General features: G+C 27.1%; 1 protein-coding gene across 2 annotated transcripts in view; it reads right to left on the bottom strand.

Annotated features, from left to right (window-relative positions):
* Positions 1–23,712, bottom strand: part of LOC100209982 (nuclear migration protein nudC) — a 38,339-nt gene that overhangs the window by 2,039 nt on the left and 12,588 nt on the right. The window contains exons 4-10 of one of the 2 annotated variants that reach the window (XR_010637357.1): positions 20,274–20,495; positions 7,083–9,163; positions 6,943–6,960; positions 5,775–5,843; positions 3,690–3,749; positions 3,542–3,607; positions 3,380–3,463 (exon numbers count right to left, since the gene is read on the bottom strand). Coding sequence is in view for 1 of the 2 variants with exons in the window: in XM_065792126.1 (XP_065648198.1) it covers positions 3,380–3,463; positions 3,542–3,607; positions 3,690–3,749; positions 5,775–5,843; positions 6,943–6,960; positions 7,083–7,169; positions 20,274–20,495 (606 nt within the window). In the remaining variant the exon portion in view is untranslated. The remainder of the gene's footprint in view (positions 1–3,379; positions 3,464–3,541; positions 3,608–3,689; positions 3,750–5,774; positions 5,844–6,942; positions 6,961–7,082; positions 9,164–20,273; positions 20,496–23,712) is intronic. The other variant, XM_065792126.1, reaches the window with a different exon arrangement.

The raw sequence follows: 23,712 nt of genomic DNA on the forward strand, positions 1-23,712 counted from the left end.
AAGAAAGATCTTAAATTCAATCAATTAATTATAGGGGAGACCGGGGCTAGTTGCAACAGGGGTAAGTTGCAACAATACGGTTTAAAGAATGGTTTTTGTATGATTTTCCTAAATTTTTCTTAAATAATATAACTATAACTTTAACGCGTCAGCTGTAAAAAACTTACAGTTATTTAATAAAAATTTTAAAAGTTATTGATGTTTTTTTTTTCTTGATATAAAATTCTAAAATTCGTTTTTGAAGTTTTTTTGGGTTTTACTTTAAACTTAGAGGTATATGACCATAATAAAGTTATGGTAAGTTAAAAAAATCTTTTTCAAACATGATCAAAAAAAAAAAAAAAAATTTTCAATAAAAATAATTATATACAATGATTGGAGTGATAATGATGCCTATGGGGTAAGTTGCATCAAATTGCTTGGGGTAAGTTGAATCATAAATTAGCTGCAGGTTTTTTGGATTTTACGCACTTAACTAGTTTTTTCTAAAATAATGGACGCTTTTTTTATGTAACAGCGCAAACATAAATAAACGAAAACAAAATTTTTATGATAAAGATAAGTTTAAATAAATTGTAAATGTATATATATATGTTTATGTATTACATATTATGTATATATACATGTATTTTATATGTATATTATGTTTAATATACATATTACATACATGTATATATATACATAATATATAGAACATAAATATATATATATATATATATATATATATATATATATATATATATATATATATATATACATAAATATAAATTTATACATAATATACATATAGCATATATGTATATGTACATAATATATAATACATAAATATATATATATAAATACGCTTCATATATATTATATACATATACAACTTATATAAACTTTTTTTTTCTTCTAATTTTTTAATACTTATCTTTAACATAAAATTTTGTTTTAAATTTATTTATATATATATATATATATATATATATATATATATATATATATATATATATATATATATATATATATATATATATATATATATATACATGCATATTAGGGTGGAGTGAATTTTAGTTTTTTTTACAATTCGTTTAGCCTGGGTGGGCAAAAGTTGTCTATTCATTTCAGAAATACTCTGGAAAAATATCAATGCTCTAGGAAATTATCTTGAGGTGCCTCAAGACCTTTAAAATTTTAATGGCTCCCTAATATTATGTAAAAAAATTTTTTTCAAAAGTATGTCATGTTGGGTCTCAAAAGAAGCAAAATTTTATAAAAATTTCAAAAATAACAATTATTTTATAAAAAAATTATTATTTAAGATTTTTTTAAAATTATAATTAAAAAAAAATAAACTTTTTTTATTTTTAGTTTAAAAGGTCATTTTTTCTGCAATAAACTATAAAATAACAAGAAATATTTCCATCACAAATAAAGTGATCAAAAACTATAAAAGAAATTTTTTGATCACTTTATTTGTGATGGACCAAATGAATGCATTGGTGCTTCGAATGGGTCAGGGTGGATGAATGAAGAGTGCTTTGTTACTTACTTAAACCACTTTATTCGGCATGTCAAGCCCACAAAAGAAAGCCCTGTGCTATTACTTTTAGACAACCATTAGTCTCATTTATCTGTTCAATTAATAACATTGTGTAAAGAAAATGGTATAGTTTTGCTTTCCTTCCCTCCTCATTGCTCACATAAGTTGCAACCTCTAGATAGATCTGTATTCGGACCATTCAAAAAATGCGTAGCTAATGCACAAGACTCATGGATGAAACAATGGCCAGGAAAAACAATGAGTATATATGATTTGCCGGGAATTGCAAAAATAGCTTTACAGCATTCACTTACACAACAAAACATAACATCTGGTTTTAGAGTGGCAGGAATATTCCCATATGATAAGGATATATTTTCAGATGCAGATTTTGCTCCATCATTTGTTACAGATCGTCCAGCAACTCAATCTAAAGCAGGTATTGATATTAGTATATCAACTTTAATCTCAGATGCAATTCCATCTCTGGCATCATTAGAATTTTCCCCAGAGAGCGTAAGACCTCTGCCAAATGCACAACCTAGGAAAGAAATACTCACTAGATCAAAGAGAAAGTATGCAGAAATTCTTACAGATACTCCAGTAAAACAGCGACTTATGACTGAAAAAGAAGTTAGTTCTAAAAAGAGAAAGTCTAATACTTCCACATCAACAATCAAAAAGAAAAACATTAAAGGTGAACTAAAATGGAATTGATGTAATTTTTTGCATTAAAAAAATTGTTTTTTAAACAAAATGTTATTGTGTTTTTATATCCTAAAAACAGAAAAAAACAGAACTTAAATATCCTAAATACTCATCTTGTCTTTTTTTAAACTTAATTGTTGTTTATTTGACCAAGAGAACTTTTTTTTTTTCAAAAACAGTTTTTAGTTTACTAAACAAGTCAGGCATATGTGAAGTCTAGCATAATAAATGTATTGCAACTCAAGAAAAATACTACTTTCTTTTATTGTAATTATAAAATTTTTGTTGCCAAATAGAAATTACAGATTGACTAGTAATTTTTCTGTGATGTGTTGCAACTTGCCCTGTTCACTGTTGCAACTTGCCCTGATGCGGGGTAAGTTGCAACATTTTTTTTTTCATTTTTGTTTCACTATTGCGGAATAACTAAGTTTTATATTATATTTATCAATGTTGGATTAACATGTCACTAAAATCTATTTTATAACCCTGAAAAGTTTAAGGAGATAAATGCAGTTGTTTTAATTTTGTTGCAACTAGCCCCGGTCTCCCCTACTAAAGCTATTTACACATTGTACAAACCATTAGAATCCGGTTTTAGGGGAAAGTTTTGAAGATTTATTTAAAAAATTTGATATTTTAAATTAGACATTAATTAGTTGATAATAAAAAATATATGATAATATATATATACATATATACATATATACATACATATATATATATATATATATATATATATATATATATATATATATATATATATATATATATATATATATATATATATATATATAAACACTATTAAAGTTCTTTAGTTTTATTTAAAAAAAGATGATTTATCAAATAAATTAAAATATTGAAGTTTAACTCATAATTATTATTAATAAAAATAACAATATAAATAATATGAGTTTATAATGAGATTATTTATCATATCTATAAGACCAATGCACAAATATTTTTCATTGAATAACTTTTGAGTTTCGTGATAAAAACAGTGTTTACGGTTTTTGAAAAACTAAAAATTTAAAGACCAGAAGCATTCACTTAATTTTTCCTTTGTAAATCATTTTACTGGGTTGACCTACACAGTAAAACGGTCTGCTTTACAATGTTAACTTATAAAAAATAAAAACCTACTTTTGAGTTTTCTGGTTGAACTTTCTTTGTGTTAATTAATGGATCTGTAACAACTAAGCAATCCCACCATTCCATTTTATTTATCTAAAAATAAAAAATGCAAATTATGAGATTCAACCTTAAAGTCTCCCATGAACAGAATTAAAGTATTAAAAAAATTACTTTTTCTAAAAATATATGTATAAGCTTTTTATCTTCTAGAGTCCAATAACAATCTTCAATTTTAATCTAAATAAAGGAAATAAAAAATAATCCAACAAAAATTCGTATTTAAAAGTTAACTTTAATATAGTTGTATGTTTATTATTACCTTTTTACATAACTCTGCATCAATAATTGGAGGATGTCCTTTCAAAGATACTTTTAAATGCTAAAACGAAAACACTTTTTGAGAAAAGATTTTGCGTTGGTAAAGTATAAAAGTATTTTATCGTGCGCTTGAACTTAAAATAACAGTAGTCAGAAGAGGTTCACCTTTCCTTCTATGCAAGTATAAATAACATCAAATATACATCAATAAAGAACATCAAGTTTATCTTTGGTAAATCTGGAAAATTAGAATATTAAGTAAGATGAGAATATTTCGGTAAAGTTAGAATAATAGGTGAAGTTAGAATGTTAAGTAGGAAAATTAAATGATTATAGAATTAGGAATTCTTGCAGAAGTTTTTGAAAACAGAAATACAAATAAAACAATTAAATCATCTAATATATTAATACAAAATTTTTTATAGTTATTTTTGATAAAACTTTTGCAGTTAAGAAAATGCATGAAAATAGCAATAACTGTATTAAATTTAAAGTAAATTAAAAAAAATTAAAGAGGCTTTTGTAATTTTCATAGGAAAATTATTAGTTCAATTTAATATATCCTTTATTTATTGGTGTAGACTCAATGATAAAAGTGTTTTCCAAACCGTACAAAGTGGATCAGGGATGCCATGGTTTAGAAACATTATAACGCAACATTATTTTGAAGCATCACAGAGCCCAAATGTTATATCCAAAATATTCTCGGATATCAAACACAATGTCAAAGACAATATTAAGTGCCATAAATTATAAAGCAAAGTTGAAAAACAAGGTGGAAAACATAAGACAACTGCCCAGGAATACCAAAGAACTGTTAGACTTTTTAAAAGCAAATTATTTTTACCAGCCAAGCATATCAAAGAAAATCTTAAAATAAAGATGATGACAGTACTGTAAGTAGGTGCTTAAGAGACAACATAATAAATGCACACAGTTTGTAAAGGTTACTTATGTTTACAGAAAAAAAATACCACTAAAATGCTTGCAGTTTGCCAACCAACATTTGAAGTGGCCTATTATAAAATGGAGCAATGAATTATGGACTGGTGAATCAAAAATCATTCTTTATGGAGGTACAGATTCAAAACACATTTAACTAATACAGAATTAAAAAATACACCAATAAGTCTGTTAAACATAGTGGATTTAAAATTATTGTATGAGCTACTCATACTATGTATGTACATTTATGTATGTATGTACATACTATGTATGTACATTCTCATACTATGTATGTACATTTAATAGTGTAAAACCTATTCATATGATAAATGGCATGATAAACCAACATTTATGTGGATATCCACAGTATTTTGCTACCTTATGCTAATGAAGATATTCCGGTAAAATAAGTCTTCCAATAAAACAACCTGAAACACACTAATCAATAGGCAAAGGAGTGGTTTTAAGTTACTGACATTGAGATGATGAAGTAACCTTCTCAGTTACCTGAGGTCAATCCCAAATTTATAGAGAGAAGTTAAGAAGCAGTTTCTACTGTTAAACCAACTAATGCTAAGGAGTTATGGGAAACTATTCAACAAGGGTGATTTGCAATACCCATAGAAAGACATCAACACCTAGTTAACTCAATACATAGGCATTGTAAATTCGTTATTAAAACATAAGATTTTGTAACAAAATATCAAGGGTAACTTTTATTCTATTATACTTTTTTATCTTTTTAATGTTAATTCAAGAAAGATTTAAGATACCACTGCTATTTCACTGACTGCAACCTTTTTTAATATTATTATATTGTTTTGGAAATAAAAAAAGTTTCCAAAAAATTCTGAGTACTGCTATTTTCATGCTCGTAGCTGTATATGCACTTTTTTAAATATTAGGTACCCGTTAATAAAGGGAGATAATATTATTATCTCCCTTTAGTTCACCACAAAAAAAAAAAAAAAAAAAAATCTAATCAATCATTACATTTATTGGATTACATAACAAAGATAGATTTTTAAAAAATATGTCAAATATTAATTTATTACATATAATTAATAAATAATTACATATTATTTTAATCAAATATACTACATATTAAATTATGAAAGGAATTTTAATTTTTAAATTTAACCTGCTGTTTGAAATCAACAACAACATCTTTGGACTTTAACGGAAAACCAACACCTGTTGGCACATAAAGCTAAAAAAAAAATTAACATAAAAAACGTCTGGAGATGTGTTTTTGAAAACTTGTTAATACAAGTCTAAAAAGGCTCAAGTATTAGGAAAATTAAATTAAAAAATATCTTATATTTAAAATAAATGTTTTTTAAAAAAAAAAAATCTTATAAATAAATATAATATTTATAATTTTAGATTTATCTTCAACAAGATACGTATGGAAAACTATACACAAGAATCTATGAAGTTGATACTTTAAAACAAATTCAAACATAAGGAAAATAAACATTAAAGTGTTCTTAAACATGCTTTAGTTGTTTTATATCAAGCCTCCCAGTGCAATATTTTTTAAAACATGCCAAAATATTTTTAATTTTTTTCCTAATAATTGTAAGTTTTTATTAGTTAATACAGTTATCAAGAAGTAAACAGCACAATCTATTACAAGCCCTTATTTAAATCAAAACTAAGTTTTAGCAGAACTCTTAGCAATAGTTTTACTGAAAGTTTCAAATCAAGTTTTATTTGTGAAAACAAGATCATCCAGAGCTAAGTAGTAAAAGATTTAGATAAAAAGCTTAAAAACTTATTGTTATTGCAAATAATAATTTAGCAAAGCTCATAATAAATAGATTAACTGTAAATTTGGCTTTCTCAACTATGCAAAGTGCTTAAACATAACATTATGTTCGAATAAAAGAGACCAAACCAATTTTAATAAATATTTATAAATATAAAAGAAACTATTTATGCTTAAAAGTTTCATCTCTGATTAACTTTTTCCTGAAATTTTCATTGTCATTTTCCCATTGAATATAAATCTCCCATTCACAAATATTTAAACTTAATATAAAAAAATATCACAACAAATATATAAACTTATTAGTAATAATAAACTATACTATTATACTTTAATGTAAAAACAATAACAAACAATAACAAACAATAAAACAATAAAAAATATAAATATACATAGAAACAAGCAGTCAGATCTTATCAGAAAGACACACAGACTCTTTGAATATGGTTAAAGGTAGAGTCTAGTCTGATGTATTTCATCAACCAACTTGTAGAAAAAAGTGAAAATTAAAATAAATTAATATAAATTGTCTACTTACATCAACTTCTCCTAGAGTCTGAAAAAAAAATTCATTTAGTTAACAAGATTTCAGAAAAATTAAAATATTAAAACAATTTTTTTCAAATTTATTTAAATAAAACCCAATAAGAAATTTATAATTAAAAATAAAAATAAGACCTGAACCCAACTGTATTTCTCAAGATCAGCACCATTGCCAGCATTAGGCTTCATTTTGCCTTTGTCGTCTTCATCTTCTTCTTCATCCTGTAGTCAATTGATGCAATAAACAAACCTTGTACATAGTAAATACTTTTTAACTAGTTAAAATTTTGATTATATTTTAATTATATTTTGTATACCAATAATATAATTGAAAACAATGTTAAATAATTGTAACTAAAACATGTTTTTAATTTTTACTTGAAAATAATTTAAATAAACAAAACATTTTTTTCGCTAAATTTTAAAAAGATTTGTGTTTAGGAAACATAAATTTATTTAGCATTTATACTTTGACACATAAAAGTTGATATTTTGATAAGAAAAAATATATTCTAATAAAAAAAAAATTTTAATAAGAAAAAAAAAATTTTAATCCAATAAAAAAAGTTATTTAAAACTTACTTTAATGTTAAAATTTTTATAAAATAAATGATATAGCAAAAATTTCAAAATATTTTGGCATATCTAAAATCACATCTCTGTTGAATATACAATTATTCTGACTTAATATCATCTGATAGAAAACTGTCCTTATATAACTCTATATTTTCATTTTCAACTGCGACAGCCAAATAACTAGTTTCGGTTTTTACAAAATTTTTGCTTGGATTTGAAAGAGCGGTGTTTATGTCAGCAATCACTTGAAAGGATAAGTTTTCATTCTCCAAAAAAATGTTTTCATTATCTATATGATTATGAAATGTATTTTGTAAAAATTGTGAGACAAAAGTTGCTGTCTTGTAATATAAGTCTTTCCCATTATTTTCTGATTTCTCTTCAGGGTTAACATGCTGGCATAGTTCAAAAAACTTTTCTTCTGATAGTGGACAGTCTTCAGCAAGACTTATATTAACTAAAGTTTCATTTGGCATGTTAATGAGATTTGGGAGAATATCTTTATTTACTAAAGCTGAATCATTATGGGCATAAAATATTTGTAATGGTGTTGCTCCACACCCGTGTGGAATACAACATGAATTATACCCAAGCATAAAATCTTGCAAGAGTCTGTTAATACGAGGTAAATAAACAAAATGCAAACAAAACAAATCAGTGTTATTGTTTAGATTAAGCGCACCTTCTTTTTCAAGTTGTTCGAATGTCAATATAAGATTGTTGAATATATTGAAGTTTAAATCATTTTTTATTACTGTTATCCATTGCACTCTTTCTAACTTAGGTGATATCTCTACAGCAGCTTCACCTTTTTCTTCAATCATATAATTTAACATAACAACTTTTTCGATTCTTTCATCAGTATTTAACATGGCCGGGCAAGAGTATTTCTCTGAAGCGCTTTTAAAGCAAATAAATAAACTATCTTGTGCTGAACTTATGTTTGAAGCAACAGCAAAAGTCATGAACCTACTAAACATATCCAAGGAAAAAGAAATACAGATCTTCCACCGTTCTAGTTTTGTAACACTTTCACATCGCCATAAGCTGTTTGGTTTTGGACAATTAGGCGGAATCTGAATTCCTCCGTTTTCAGGTTTTAAAGATTTGTTTTTATTTTGTATTGCAGAACATAATGGATCCATTGATGTTCGAGCATTTACCAGAGCAATTCCTTTATTACATCGCAATAAAGGGCCATTGGGATCAACCCTATGAATTGACTCTCTTAAACGCTTTCGTTGCACCCTTATACCTTTACTTTTTAGTAGACCCAATAACCTTTTCTCTCCTATTTGCGAATTTTCTGATTTTATAGCTGATATTTTAAAATCTAGCTCCTCATCTGTAATTTCATTATATAGTTTACAATCTTTGTTTTGATTTCGAAATCGCCTTAATGTCCCATCTGATATTCCAAGAGCATTTGAAATTTGTACCATAGTAAAACCCAAAGATATTAACTGCTTGGCACGACTTTGATCAAAATCAACAGATGGTCGACCAACACGTTTGGATAAAGTATTTTGTTTTTTTTCAATTCTAGATCTGTGTTTACCTTTACTGGATTGTAGATTTTGGTTGTTTAGATTGAATTTCGCGTCTTCATCATCAGCAAAGACCGGCCAAACCATCAGCCTCTTAAAGAGAAACAAAACACCCATGTAAATGCATGAACATCAATGGTCACACTGCAACATCTAACTTTAGGTAAGAAATATCTTAAGAGAAAAAGATTTTTTACTAAAATGCTTAAAATGTTTTTATACATTAAGAAAAATTATACATAGTTTGATATACATATTACGCTTTCATGTTTGTGTGTGTGTATGAGTGTGCTTTTAAAACATTTTTTGAACTGTAAAACAATTTTGTTAAAAAATATTAAAAGTAATTTTAATATTTTTTAAAAATCTTATTTAAAAAGCATTTTATTTTATATCTTAATAATTTACAAACGTGTTATAACTTTTAAATTTTCAATTTATAAATATGTAATTTAAAGGGATTCCTAAGTGCTAAGACAATTTATGTTTATTTTTTTGTAAGTTAGGTTTATTTTTTTGTAAGTTATGTATATTTTGTAAATAATTATTTGAAAACAAGTTTTGACTTTATTAAAATACCAAAACAAATTGTTTATTGAGAACAAAAAACATTTGTCGATTTGCCATAATACTTCTGGTCGAGAGGTTAATATTAACTTCACAAATCTGCATAATTTTTTCTGTTATAAATTATTATATCTGGTTTGAATAATAAATGTACTTACTGAAGAGTTTTTTTAAGACGATTAACACAACTATACTTAGATTGGGTTTTCACTTTTTAAAAACATTTGCGCTACATTAGGCATTTTAGTTCAACTGGAGACTTTTGAGAAAATAAAAATTGTAATTAATATTTAGAGCATGAGGAGCCATGATTGCGACCTTGTAAATTGTTCTTTGAAACTATGACTTTTGTCAGGAAAATATCACTGTTTGTTAAAAATGGTAGCATTAAATTAAGCACATCTTTTGGTATATTGTTTATACAGTACAATCTCTCTAATTCGAATTTAATAGGGAAAAAAAGTTTGAGTTAGAGAGATTTTCGAATTATAGAAAGTTGACTTTTTTTCAAATATTCTGGTAAAAGTCACGAATAGAAATGAAACAAACAAACAAATAGTGGTTCTTAGGTCTAAGTGCAATATACATTATGTGATTTAAACTTTTGCATTTTCAAAAAAAAGTCAGTAATTGTAGATTGTCTTTTTGAGGCTTTTAAATCCATTTCAATGACAAAATTTATGCATCGAATTTTGTTTTTAACAATTCGAGATTATCTCTTAAGTTTTCCATTACAGTCTCGTCTACATCTAAAGCAACAGAAAAGGTTGTTATCATCATTTACATGCTTTTCCACTACTAATAATATTCCTGATTTTTTGAATCAATTTATGAAGGTTTGATCTGGAATGGAATTCCATGCTTTTATTAGCATAAGATAAGTTATAGTTAAGATAGAAAACTTAAGCATCTTGTTCTCTTTTTCTAAGCAATTTGCTTTTTCACTGCAAGTGAGCGATATTTGGCTTTAAGAGATCGGATAACTCTTTGATCCATAGGTTGGGTGATCGAAGTTGTATTCGGTGGAAGAAAGATAAGCTCCACCCAATCAAGTTTCTGCACATTAGGATGGGCAGAACAATTATCTTCAATTAAAGCAATTTTCCTTTTTTGAAAATAAAACTTTAGGTCAATTTCTTTAACCCACTCCTCAAATAATTCTGCCGACATCCAACTTTTTGGTTGGGCCCGATAGCGACAAGGAATATTTTTCACACCTTTAAAACATCTAGGAGACTTTGATTTTCCAATTACAAACATTGAAAGTCTTTCTCCTTTAACATTACCTGTGCCCATCCCAGTCAGGCGAACTTTACTATGCTTGCCTCCTATGCACTTTTCATTTTTTAAATAAAACTTTTGTCAGGCAAACATTGGTAGAAAAGATCGAATTCATCGGCATTAAAAATATTTTCAAGTGGGTATCGAGAAAGAATTGTAGGCAGTGTGGTTTTGAGCCATGGAGCGATCATCTGATCGTTAACAGACTTTGCCTATCCAGAAATGGTTTTAAAAGATATACCATATCTACAAAAAAAAAATTATAATTGCTTCGACATAACTTATACGTACGATATATACGTTTGAATTTAACTTCGAGGTCTTTGCAAGTTTCCAAAATGTCTAACTCTGGAAAATGTTTACTTTATTTTTTTAAAACAATTAAGGAAAAAGCTGTAGAATAATCATATATTGTAAAGCCATTAATCATAAAAATTGAAGAGAATAAAAAAAGAAATTAATTTACTTTTTCTTAAATTAGTCTAGCAATCCATCCAAAGCTTGAATATTTTCGAAGCTTAACTCTTTCGCAAAATATAAAGATTTTTCTTTTACCAGCAAACCAATTATTAGGATATTATCAGCTCTCATTCGTTTGAACCATTTAAGTACAGCTTTGTTGACTTGATATGTATTAACCTTAACCTGCTTAGCCAAATTTCCTCGACGAAAAGCGTCAAAGATTTTATTTTTATTCTTTTTCCAGGTTAAAAGAGTGTTTGGTGGAATACCAAAGATTTTAGAAACTTCTTTTTTTTTTGTTTTTCCTTTCTCCAATTTGTTTTTCCTTTCTTCAATTCCAGTAGAGCTTCATATTTCAGCTTTAAATTGTTTTCTTTATGCAGTCTTTTTGATACCATGATTTTTTTTTAACATAAGGAAATAATTCAGGCTAATTGTTTAACAAAAAATCAAAACATTCAAAATTTGAAATAAGAGTTTGATGGTTAATGAGCTTTTTATACGACAAAAATTTAAAAAGTTCGATTTACAAAGAGAATCTTACTGACAGGTCTGAAAAATCCATTCGGATTGTTTTATGAATCAAAGAGATTCGAATTATAGAAAGTTAAGCAAAAAAGTTTCTTAACCGCATTTCACGGTGACTTTACATTTGGTCGAATTATTGAGGTTTTTGAATTAAGGAGATTCAAATTAGAGAGATTGTACTGTATATATATATATATATATATATATATATATATATATATATATATATATATATATATATATATATATATATATAAATTGAATCATTTTAACAAAAGATTTCTATATTTTTACTATCCTAAAGATATTTCTAATAATGAGAGTATTATTAGTTTTAAGTGAAAGACACTACATTTGCACAAATATATGTCAAATAAACGCCACTCTCGGTTTGAAATAAAATTATAGTGTGCTTTAGACAGTTTTAATGGTTATTTGTGCTAGTTCGAAATATATAGGGGAGGAAAAGACCCAGATGAAACAGCTATGGTAAAACATAAAACTTAGTTTTTTGCCTTTAACAGCAAACCTATCTCCTCCATCTAGATCATCACTTAGGTATTAATTTGTATTAACTTAGGTAATAACTTGTTTCTTTGCGAAGCAGCTTTGTCAAGGTTTGTGTTTCATAATCATAAAGTTGAGAAATGGTTGCAACCACAGCTAAAATGTAGCCTCCAAGACTGGCCTTCATAGCTTTGGGGAGGTGAGATGAAATAAAAAAATAAACAACAATTATACTTCCTCTCACCTTTTATTGGATCTATGTGCACATCAAACCACAGTAACAAACACAGTGAAAATTAGCCGGAAAGGCATGCCAGAAAGATGCTTTTTAACAAAATTATAAAAAACAAAGGAGACTTGCGAATATATAAAAGGTCCTTTGTTATGCGTGGCATATTAGAATGGTAAAGAAAAAACAATTATCCATCGATTTCAATGAAATACAAGAGGTATTTTAGTTATTTTATAATCGAACTATGGGCGGTGTAGATGGGTGGTGTAGATTCAGATGCTCAGCTCCATGTGTACTTGACAAAGCATAAAACAATGAAGTTGATAACAAGTCTTTTCTTTATTTGGCAGAGCAATAGCTACTTGTTGAACAAGCATAATACCAATAAGTATAAGCCTATTTCTAGGATAAATTTTATGATGAAAATCTTGAAAGTTTAGCAGGAGGGTATTTTCCTGTTAAAGTAGGTTCTAAAAAGCAATCATTTACAGAAATAGGTGTGGCTAGAAACAAAATCGTCCCATATCCACTTCCCCCAACAAACTGCAAGTAACAATCATTATATGTTCATAAACCTGTGTCCCCCTCAAGTTGACTGTGTCAGTCATATTTTGTTGGATTGTAATCTTGCTATTTTTCAAATCTCCACACTTTTTTTTTTTTTTTCTCCACAATGTTACATGGCGTGTAGCATTTATTCATTAAGTATAATAAACATCTTACTTTCTTAAAAATTATAAAGTTACAAAAAAGTCAATTTTGATTATTTTCTAATTTAAAAATAAAAACAGAATTTGGATTTTATCACACACTTTAAGATTTAAACAAAGAATACCCCTTTTCTATTGTTTTAATTTTATTTCCATTAAAATGTTTCGCTTTCATTTACTATGAAATCAAATTTATTTGCACTGTGTTTCTTACTAAATCAAAAAAAAAAAAAAAAGTTTCACTTTAATTTTGTTTTTAAAATAAAATAAATAGATTTAAATCAATAACACTTTGAAAGTTAGACTTTCAAAATGTTATTGATCGTATTGATTTTATTTGGTTATTACACATTTTATAAGATGTTATATATTATATTATATTATATATATACATATATAGTCGCTCTGGTTTGACAAGGCTCAAACTGAAATTTTTTATATTAGAAGAATTTATAAGAAATCTTTTTTTTTTTAATGTGTAATCAAAAGTATTTAAATAATTTTTTTTTTTTTTTAATTTGTTTATGTACTCTTTTTTTCGGTTCATGTATAAAAATACATAAATAAACAAAAAAACAATTACATAAATATTATTTAAACATAAAAAAAAAAAGAAAAAATATTTATTTGCTAGTCTCCTAATATAAAAAAAAATCAGTTAGAACCTTGTCAAACTAACACGGCGATATATACATATACAGTAGACCCCAAAATTATTCATACCTTTAGGAATAAAATAAATATTGATAATAAAAATGGTCATTTTATAGTTGTAAATATTTTTTCATAAAAAGTTAAAGGTACAAATAAATTATTGAAATAATACAAAATTATTTGAAATCTTCTATTAGAGTAGGAGCAGGAGCAAAAATTATCTGAAAATGTAATAAAATGTGCCGACAAGTATTCATACCGAAAATTTTCTTTTACTTATCAAAGTGTTTTCTGGTTTTTTGCTCTTAATATTTCATACGATACTCCTTGGCACTAATCACTACTTGTAACCTCATGGGTAAACTGTTCACAAAGACTTCCGGGTGATCAACTGGAATATTATTCCATATGTAAGATCTAATAAAATCTTCTTTCTTGGAACCAAACTGAGTTCTCTTAAAATTTTGGTCCAAATAATTCCATAGATTTTCAATGGGGTTAATAACAGGATTCTGTGTGAGCTATTCTAACATTTCCTATTATTTCCCTTAAAATAGTTTTGCGCAACATTGCTGGTATGCTTGGAATCATTATATATTTGGAAGATGAATGAGTCCTCAAGCCCCATTTTCTGTACATTGTTGAAAATTATTGTCTAAATTTTTAGCATACTTTATTCGAGTCATTTCTTCATCGATTAGCACCAAATTTCCTACACCTTTGTAGCCAAAACAACCCTTTTGCTTGAAGTTACCAATGTTGCCAGGTTTTATTGTGGTTTGGATAGTCTTTATATAGTGGTTTGCCTAAGCGTTTCCAAACTTTTGATTGCTTTTTGAAATTTTTTAACTCTAATTTTGTTTCATCACTACAAATTATTTTTTACCAGAAGTTCATAGGCTTGAAAACATATTTTTTGCAAACTGCAATCTACGGACTCTGTTCTTTTCCAAGATGAAGGCCATTCTAGTCATGTGAGACCAATAGAATCCAGCTGATTTTATTCTTTTTTGTATAGTTCTTTCTGAAACATTGGCATCAAGGATTTCTTAAATATTACTAGTTGACAGAGTTAATTCTTTTGTTATTTCTCTTAGAATTCTGTTATCACCGCGAAATAATGTCTTGCAGGGGCGGCCTGTCCTCTTCATATTTTCTACAATGTCATTTATATTTTTTTTATTATTGATTGTACATTAGCTTTACTTTTTTTATACTTTTGAGCTATTTCACTGTAACCTAAACAACTTTTATGATCATCCACAACTTATTGTTCTAAATCCAAACTTATTTCTTTTGTTTTAGGCATTTTAATGAATACTAAGACGTTTTTAACAAATCAAGTTCCACTATCACGTAAATTAAAGTCTCAAAATAAAGCACTAAACGAAACATTATTCAAACAGTTTTATAAATTGAATGAAAATTCATATCAAATAGTCTTGAAACCACTGTATGAATATTTATGTCGCACAAAAAATGACTGATTTTGCAATTAAATGAATATAACTTCGTAAAATTGGGATTCCCTGATTTAAAAACAATAGATTGCTGATCTATGCAATATATTTAACATTTATGTTAAATATAATGCATAGATCATGCATGGTTGGTTGCATAGATCATGCATGGTTGGTTGCATAGATCTGCATGGTTGGTTGTCATAAAAATGGGCTAAAAAAAAAAATACCAGTCAAACCTTACCACAAGTTTTAAAGTTATGAATAGTTTTGGCATCTACTGCGCATATATATATATATATATATATATATATATATATATATATATATATATATATATATATATATATATATATATTTATATATTTACATATATATATACATTAAATAAAGACATTCTTCTGCCTAAAAAAAAATTGCAAAAGGTAAACCCAATTTTAACACATTTATAGCATTTTAAAGTTTTTTTACATTATGTTATTTATTAATTACAAAAGCACATTAATCAGACTATTTAAAAAAAAATAATCAAAGAGTTGGCACATGGCAAAATTTTGGCACATGTGGATCCCTTAAAGTTACTCAAAAAATTCAAAGTTTTAGTTTAATAAGATTAACATTTTCGGTATAAGACTTATTCCATGAGATATTTTTTAAAGAAAAATAAAATATCAGATGTTTTAAAATTTTTTTTATAAAATTAAAAGAAAAAAGAAGTAAAGACTTTCAGGACTTTTTTTTTAATTGTGTAAATAAAAATGTTTCAAGTAAAAACCAATGACAATTATGTTAAAAAGTTTGTTACAAAAGTTTTAAAGACAATTATGTTAGATATAAGCACTAGGAATGTGACTTTTTGGTACCTCCAGTTTCTAATATAAAAAACAGATGAGCTTTGGTTTGAAAGTAACTGAAAAGTTATTGGTTTTATTTAATTTTTGAAAAAGGTCACCAACCATGACTCTTGATTACACACTGGCTCCCATATATCAGCGAACTTTTTTTTCTTCAAAATATATCATCCTGTGTCTTAAAAGAACCAAAATTTCATAGAGATTTCAGAAATAATAATGGTTTCAATTAAAAATTAATTGCTTAAACTTTATATACAAAAAACTACAATTTTTAACTAAAAATTGAAAAGTTCGTTTTTTATGACATTTTCTTTGCAATATTTTTTTTTTAAATGTTTCAGTAGAAAAGATTATGAATTTTGAAATCACTATAAAATTCTGGTTCTTTTGAGACCCAGGTTGATATACAAACTAGGCAAAACAACAGTAGGACATGACCTTGCATGTTGATCTCATCAGACATCAAATGGCATCATTAAGTTAACACAGCAGCAGCTAAAGTGCAAAATATACTCAAGTGTCATCAAGCATACCTTCATTTATCTATATACAGAAAAGATTGGCAAAAAGAACCTTCAGACCATCTATACGATAACAGAAAATGGTGATAAGTACAAACTAGGCAAAACAACAAAAGAACATGATCTCATGTGTTGATCTCATCAGACATCAAATGGCATCATTAAGTTAACACAGCAGCAGCAAAAGCGCAGAATTCACTCAAGTGTCATCAACCGTACCTTCACTCATCTAAAAACAGAAATGATTCATACTCATAGAGCACAAATCATAGAACAATATAGATCACATTACAAGGCTTAAACTACAACAATTTGCACTCGCTACAGTATTTATATTGCTATAACTATTAACATATTTTTTTAACTCAAAATTAAATTTTAAATTAACTTTTAATAAATAGAGTAAATAAATTAGCATAACTTTTTGTAAGGGGTCGTCCATAAAGTACGTATGCTCATAGGGGGGAGGTCTTCAAAAAGCATACGAAAGCGTATGGGAGGGGGGAGGGGAGGGTTCAATTTAAAAGTACGTACTTCGATTTTCTAATTTATCACAATTAACCAGCTAATCAATAGAAAGTTACATTCTGACTAAAGATTCTAGTTTGCCAACATAAAAAGATGTATGGTATATGGAGTAGAGGGTATAGTTTTCTTTTATGCACACACATGTATGGGCGCCCTCAGAATTTTTTGATGTTCCAGATAGGACACTTTCACACATCGTGCAAACTCATAACTTAAGTTTGTTTATACCTATGCCAAATGAGGAGACCTTGCAAAATATCGGGATGGCGGAGGCCTGTGAACAAAAAGCCTTAAAACGCTTACCCTCCTGACCCCCAAAATGAGAGGGGTGTAAATTTTGCATGGTCATAACTTTTTTGTAATTTACAATATTTTTCTACAAAAATTAAAATCTGTCGATAAATTTAAATTTAGTTTTAGATGTTAAAGTTAAAAATTTTGCTACATATTTCTCTCACGTTTGGGCAGGGAAGAGGGGAGGCAAACGCTTTAGGGCTTTTTGTTCCCAGGCCTCCGCCATCCAAATTTTTTGCAAGGCCACCTCATTTGGCATATTAACAAACTTAAGTTTGCACGATGTGTGAAAGTGTTCTATCTGGAACATCAAAAAATCCTGAGGGGGCCCATGCACACATGCCCTCCCTTATATACTGGCCCTGAGTAAGACCTGAGGGCCGTGGTTGATGGGACGTAGTCACCCCCAAAAAAAATGTGTCAAAATCTTCCAAATTTGACCGCTAGGTTTTGCTAAAATAAAAAGCTTCTTAAATTAGCAAAAGGGCACAAAATTTGCTGTTGCCCCCTCCCACTGGGTTTTTTTCTTTGTTTTCAATATTACGGATCTCACGCTAGACTCGTTTTTTACTTACTAAAGAGGGGTGCCTGAAAAAAACGTCCACCTTAAGTATAGTTTATTTACATTTGATTCGTTATTAAAACAAAAAAAGAATTACATGGATTTCACCGAGAATCGAACCTAGATCTCCGACGCCTATTGCCGGCGCATAAACCTCTCGCCCAAATACACACTTGCCCTCACTAAATTTTAAATTTATTTAAATTACTATTTGCATTTATACTTTAAGACGTTTTTAAAATGCGCAAACAAAGGGCTTTGGGGTCGTATAAAGTATCTAAGGTACCCTCCGTCTTTTTTTTTTTAATTAAACTTTTTATTTAGAAAAAAAAAGAGGAGGGATCGGGGGGGGGGGGGGTTTTTGGTGGGGGGGGGGTTTTTGTGTAACGTACGTACTTTTAAGGGGGGGGGGGGGACATAAAAGTACGCATGGCAACAGGGGGAGGGGTCAAATTTCAAAATTTTTGGCGTACATACTTTATGGACGACCCCTAACTTGCTAATTTTTTTTAAATAAAAAATCATTTGTAGTTGCAAAGCCGCAATTAGAAGTTTAAGAAATAATCACTTAATAATTCAATAATTTAACATATTTTAATTCATTTATGCAAATGCGAGAAAAGAAAGAAATTAGTTAAATATCAAACATTTTTAAAAACGTAATATTAAATTTAATAATTTGATATAAAAAAATAATAATAATAAACATTCCCGTATAGTAATGAAAAAAAAAGTTAAATAATATTTAACTCATTTTGCGGTAATTAATATTATTGCAATAATTTAAAAAAGTTAATGTCTTAAAAAAATAAAAAAATAAAGAGAATTTTATGACGTCAAATTCACATAAGGCAAATGCGTTAAGCATTTTTTATTAAAAATAAGGCCTGTGTTACTATATTATAATTAATTTTAGCCTTCGGTTTCACTGTGCTTTCAGTAAAGCACTGTATAAGTAAACTAATATTAGAAATACTGTAACAATTAATACCATATACATTATTTTTTTATGTTTTACAAAAATACTTTAAATAATATTATACTTTATAAATATAATCAACATCTGAGACAAATTTTTTTTTTACAGATTAAAAATATTTCATTTATAAAATAACTGGCAAAATTTTTCTTAAAATTTTTATTTTTTTGTAATTCTCATGCTCGGTGTAGTTAAGGCAATTTATAAGTTATTCAAATTCTTTTATATACATTTAGCATGATTTTGTCAGAGTGTTATGTCCAAACAAGAGCTTTTGATGCTATAATTCTTATAACATCAAGTTTTTGTTTAAAGAAGATTTTTTATATAATTTTTAAAAATTTTTTATTACCCATAATTTTGAATCAAAAGAATACCATTTCCGAGTCTTCAGATCAATTTTGCTCAAGAGTTAACTTAATTTTAGTTTAAAATTTTTGAAAAAGTGCTTTAATCTACTATACATCCTAGCTCTTATTGGTTCTAGTATATATTAATTTAATATAATTGTCAAAACACAACATTTATATCTATTTTCACAAAAAATATTAGAATTCTGACCAAAAAAGCGCTTATAATTAAGAAAAATTGCTAATAAACAATCAGAACAGATCGTATTATTAAACTATGATGTTTATTTCACATAAAAAGCTTGTTTATTTAAAATCTTATTCAAATTCGAACAAGCTATCATGATTTTAAGAAGATTTACCCAGACGAAAATAATTTAAAAAAATAAATATAAATAAAAAGAAATTTTGGGTTTATTCACTACAATTTTATTTTATGTTACAGCAAAATTTATTTTTTTAAATTATTTTTGTCTTTTCATGATTCACAGACCTGATCATTTAACGTAAATATGTTGTAGTCAGCAAAATATTATAAAGACGCTATAATTATTAAAAATCACCTTAAATACACCGAGTGATGAAATAATTTATTAAAAGCTGAAAGTAAAAAACTAATAAAGATAAGTTAAAAGTAAAACTAATAAAGATAAGAAAAGAAGAAAAAGTAAAAAAAACTAATAAAGATAAGTAAATAAATACAAGCAAAAATACCTTATCTGATTTAGGGCTTTTATCATTTTCTTCAGCTTTTTGATTACGTTTATTTTCTTCAATAATTTTATTAGCTTCGTCTTCTGTTACTTCTTCAATTTTAGCAGATGAATCAGATGATATCTTTGCAAACTCCTCTGCTTCGCGTTGTTTTTGTTTTTCTCGATTTTCTTTAAGTTTTTGTTCTCTGTCTTCTTTTTCTTTTAAGACTTCAATACGCTTCTAAAAAAAAATGTATCTTTAAAATAATTGATATTTTCTAAAATTAATTAAAGGGATCTCGAACCTCCAAGACATTTTGTGTTCATATAAAGAGAATGTTAAAAAAAATGTTTGGGCTAAATTTTTTTAAAACAAAAGTATAAATGAATAACAAGAAAAACTAACTTTTTAATTTTAGTCGAAGCTATTCTTCTGTTTTATTGTAGGCCTAAAAGTCAGCATAATATACGCCGCTATCTACAGACTTGATAATTTATTTAAGTGGGTTTTATTCCTAAGAGTTTTAGTAAATAACGTCATAAATTTCTTTTGTTAGCAAGAGATTGATTACGTAAACAAACAAAAGTCAATGACGTCATGTACTAAAACTCTTAGGAATAAAACGCACTTGAATAAATTATTAAGTCTGTAGATTGCGCCGAATATTACGCTGCCTTTTAGGCCTACAATAAAACGGAGAAGACAAGTTTTGACTAAAATTAAAGAGTTAGTTTTTCTCGGTATTCATTTATTCTTTTGTTTTAATCAAAAAAATTTAGTCTAAACATTTTTTTTTTTAAATCATTCTCTTTAATATGAACACAATATGTCTTGGAGGTTTGGAATCCCTTAAATAAACTGTGAAGTATTTTTAAGAACCTTAACGCCATTGAATTCTACAAATTTTAATGCTCAGAAATTATGCACTGGTGTAATTTTGTACTGTTTTTTTTTCTTTTTTTACAACTGATTAAATGACAAATAGAATATTTGCATAAAAGGGCTAGATAGGCTATAAGCTGAAGTAATGATGTAGAATAAGTAAAAGTAAAGATGAAGCTGGAAAACTAAAAAGGAAAGCAAAATAAAAACATGCTACATACATATAAAAATAATCATAGCATCATGTTAACAAAAAGTTATATATGTAACTGTATGTCAGTAGCACATAAAAACTGCCTTAATTTATAAAGGCTGTCAACAGCAAAACAAAATACTAATTATTGATTAATAAAATGTTAGATTAATACATATTAGAAATGTTACAAAATGTTATCCATTTAATTTGCAATTGTTATTAAAAAAAAATTAGCATTAAAATAATATTTTATTTAATTTGACCCCAACTGTGAGGAGACTTAAGTAAAATGGTTTTTGTTGCAACATATTTAATAATCAATTCTATAGACTAACAGGTTTAACAGAAAATTATAAATTATTAATCATGTCAGTTGCATTAACGGGAGATTTGTCATTCATTTATTTACATATTCATATTTCATCATTTTCAAATATAAACTTTGAAAAATCTCACAACAGAAACATTACATAACATGTGCTAATAAAATATACTTGACAGGGCTTAAATTAGCGCAAACACTCCCTATACATAACGCCGCTCTGCGGTAAGGGGGGAGGGTCGCGTTAGTATAAAACTGTAATTTTCTACATTAGTTCATAATTGTTCATTATATCGCTCATATTTAGATATTATTTTATAATTTTCTCATTTGGCAGAGTTTAAAATAGTGTAGTTAACTGTTAAATTTACAGCTTAAGTTATAGTTAAAAGTTTAATTATAGTGTAATGACCAAGTTATGATGTCATGAGCGAGTAAAGCAGGGATAATAACAAGGGAGTAAAGTCTGTAGTGTGCAGAAGCTCTAAACATGTTTGTTGACTTATGATCTGCTTAAGAAAAAAAATCATGAGATTTAATGACTTGAAACTTGCCGCCATTATACTTAAGGACTCCAGGCTCAAAAAATGATTGTTCCTCTAACCTAAAATTCTTAATTTTTTTCCTATTAGTAGTCCATAAACTTATTTATAGTTTTAGAGTTCCTGGAACCAAAAACTTGATAAAGTAATCTTTTTGTGACTTTCAAATCAAGAGTCCTTTTTGGGACTCCGCATCCCTGGAGTAAAGTATTTAATACTATTACGATATTACTTTTAGTAATTATTACTACTTTAATTAGTTGTAAAAAACATTTAACATGTTCATGCTGACGATAAAACACATGTTTTTTTTCAAAAGAGTATTGAATTGTTATTGTAAAAATATAAAGCAACAATAAAACAAACTGCAGTGTTTTGACAATATAAAGAGTTTGTGTTAATATAAAACCACTTCATGATACGGTTCGTGCTGCTGTTTTAAACTAAATAAATAGAAATGTATAATTTAAAAAAATGGATAAGTATACATATCCGTAGACTAAATAAGTAGGGTCAAAGCAAAAAAAGATACCACTTTTTTTTTCAATTTATTGACATTACTATTAAAAATCAAAGTATAATAATTGTACTATTAAAAATTCAAGTATGAATAATTTTTTCATTCAAATGGTTTTTAAGTTAATGCTTTCATTTAATTTTTTCATTCAAATTGTTTTGTCATAAAAAGTGAGAAAAAAAAATAGTTTTAATAAATCAATTTATACTTCATTAAGTTTAAGTATATGCAAAGATTATTTTTTTGGAAGTTTATTTTGGAAAATTATTTGTTTGGAAGTAAAATAATTTATTACTTTTTATTTAAATTTTTTATAATTTTATTTTTGGTTTAACGTTTACAATAATCACTGGTTTATTTTTTGCAATACAATCTTTCTACTTTAAAAACTATTTTCAAGAAACAAAAAAAAATTTACTTCTCAAAATATTTATAATTTAAATAAAATTTTCTTCCTCACTTGCACTATCTTCTAAATCTGATATTGCCATTGTAGCTAGATATATGCGGTAGAGGTGTAGTGGTAGAGCGCTCACCTCATAAGCGAGAAGTTCCAAGTTTGATCCACACCACGTCCCTGGTAGTAACACCACGTCCCTGGTAGTAACACAACTGTTTCTTCATGTAGCAGCCTTGTTTGACGAGATTCATGTTACGGAGCTATAGAGTTGAGAGAGGGTTGTAACCACGAAAAGTAGCCTCCTTGACTGTAGTGGCTCTCGTGGCCATGGGGAGGTGAATAATTAAGAAAAAAAAAATAGGTTAAACTTTTAGGAATGACCCTCGCTATGCCACTGGGTATTACGAACGCTGCTATAATTAAATTTATAATTATTGAACGTTAAAATTTTTTTTGTTTGTTTGTTAATTTTCACTTTTAATTGCAAAAATATTTTAATGAGAGAACTTAAGAAGACTTTTTTTGAGAAAAATTCTTTTGTGCAAATAGATTCCTTTCTTAAAAAATTCCTAAAAACAACTTGCATATTTAAAGAAAA

The sequence above is a fragment of the Hydra vulgaris genome, chromosome 03 (genome assembly GCF_038396675.1).
Source record: "Hydra vulgaris chromosome 03, alternate assembly HydraT2T_AEP".
Taxonomy (NCBI): domain Eukaryota; kingdom Metazoa; phylum Cnidaria; class Hydrozoa; order Anthoathecata; family Hydridae; genus Hydra; species Hydra vulgaris.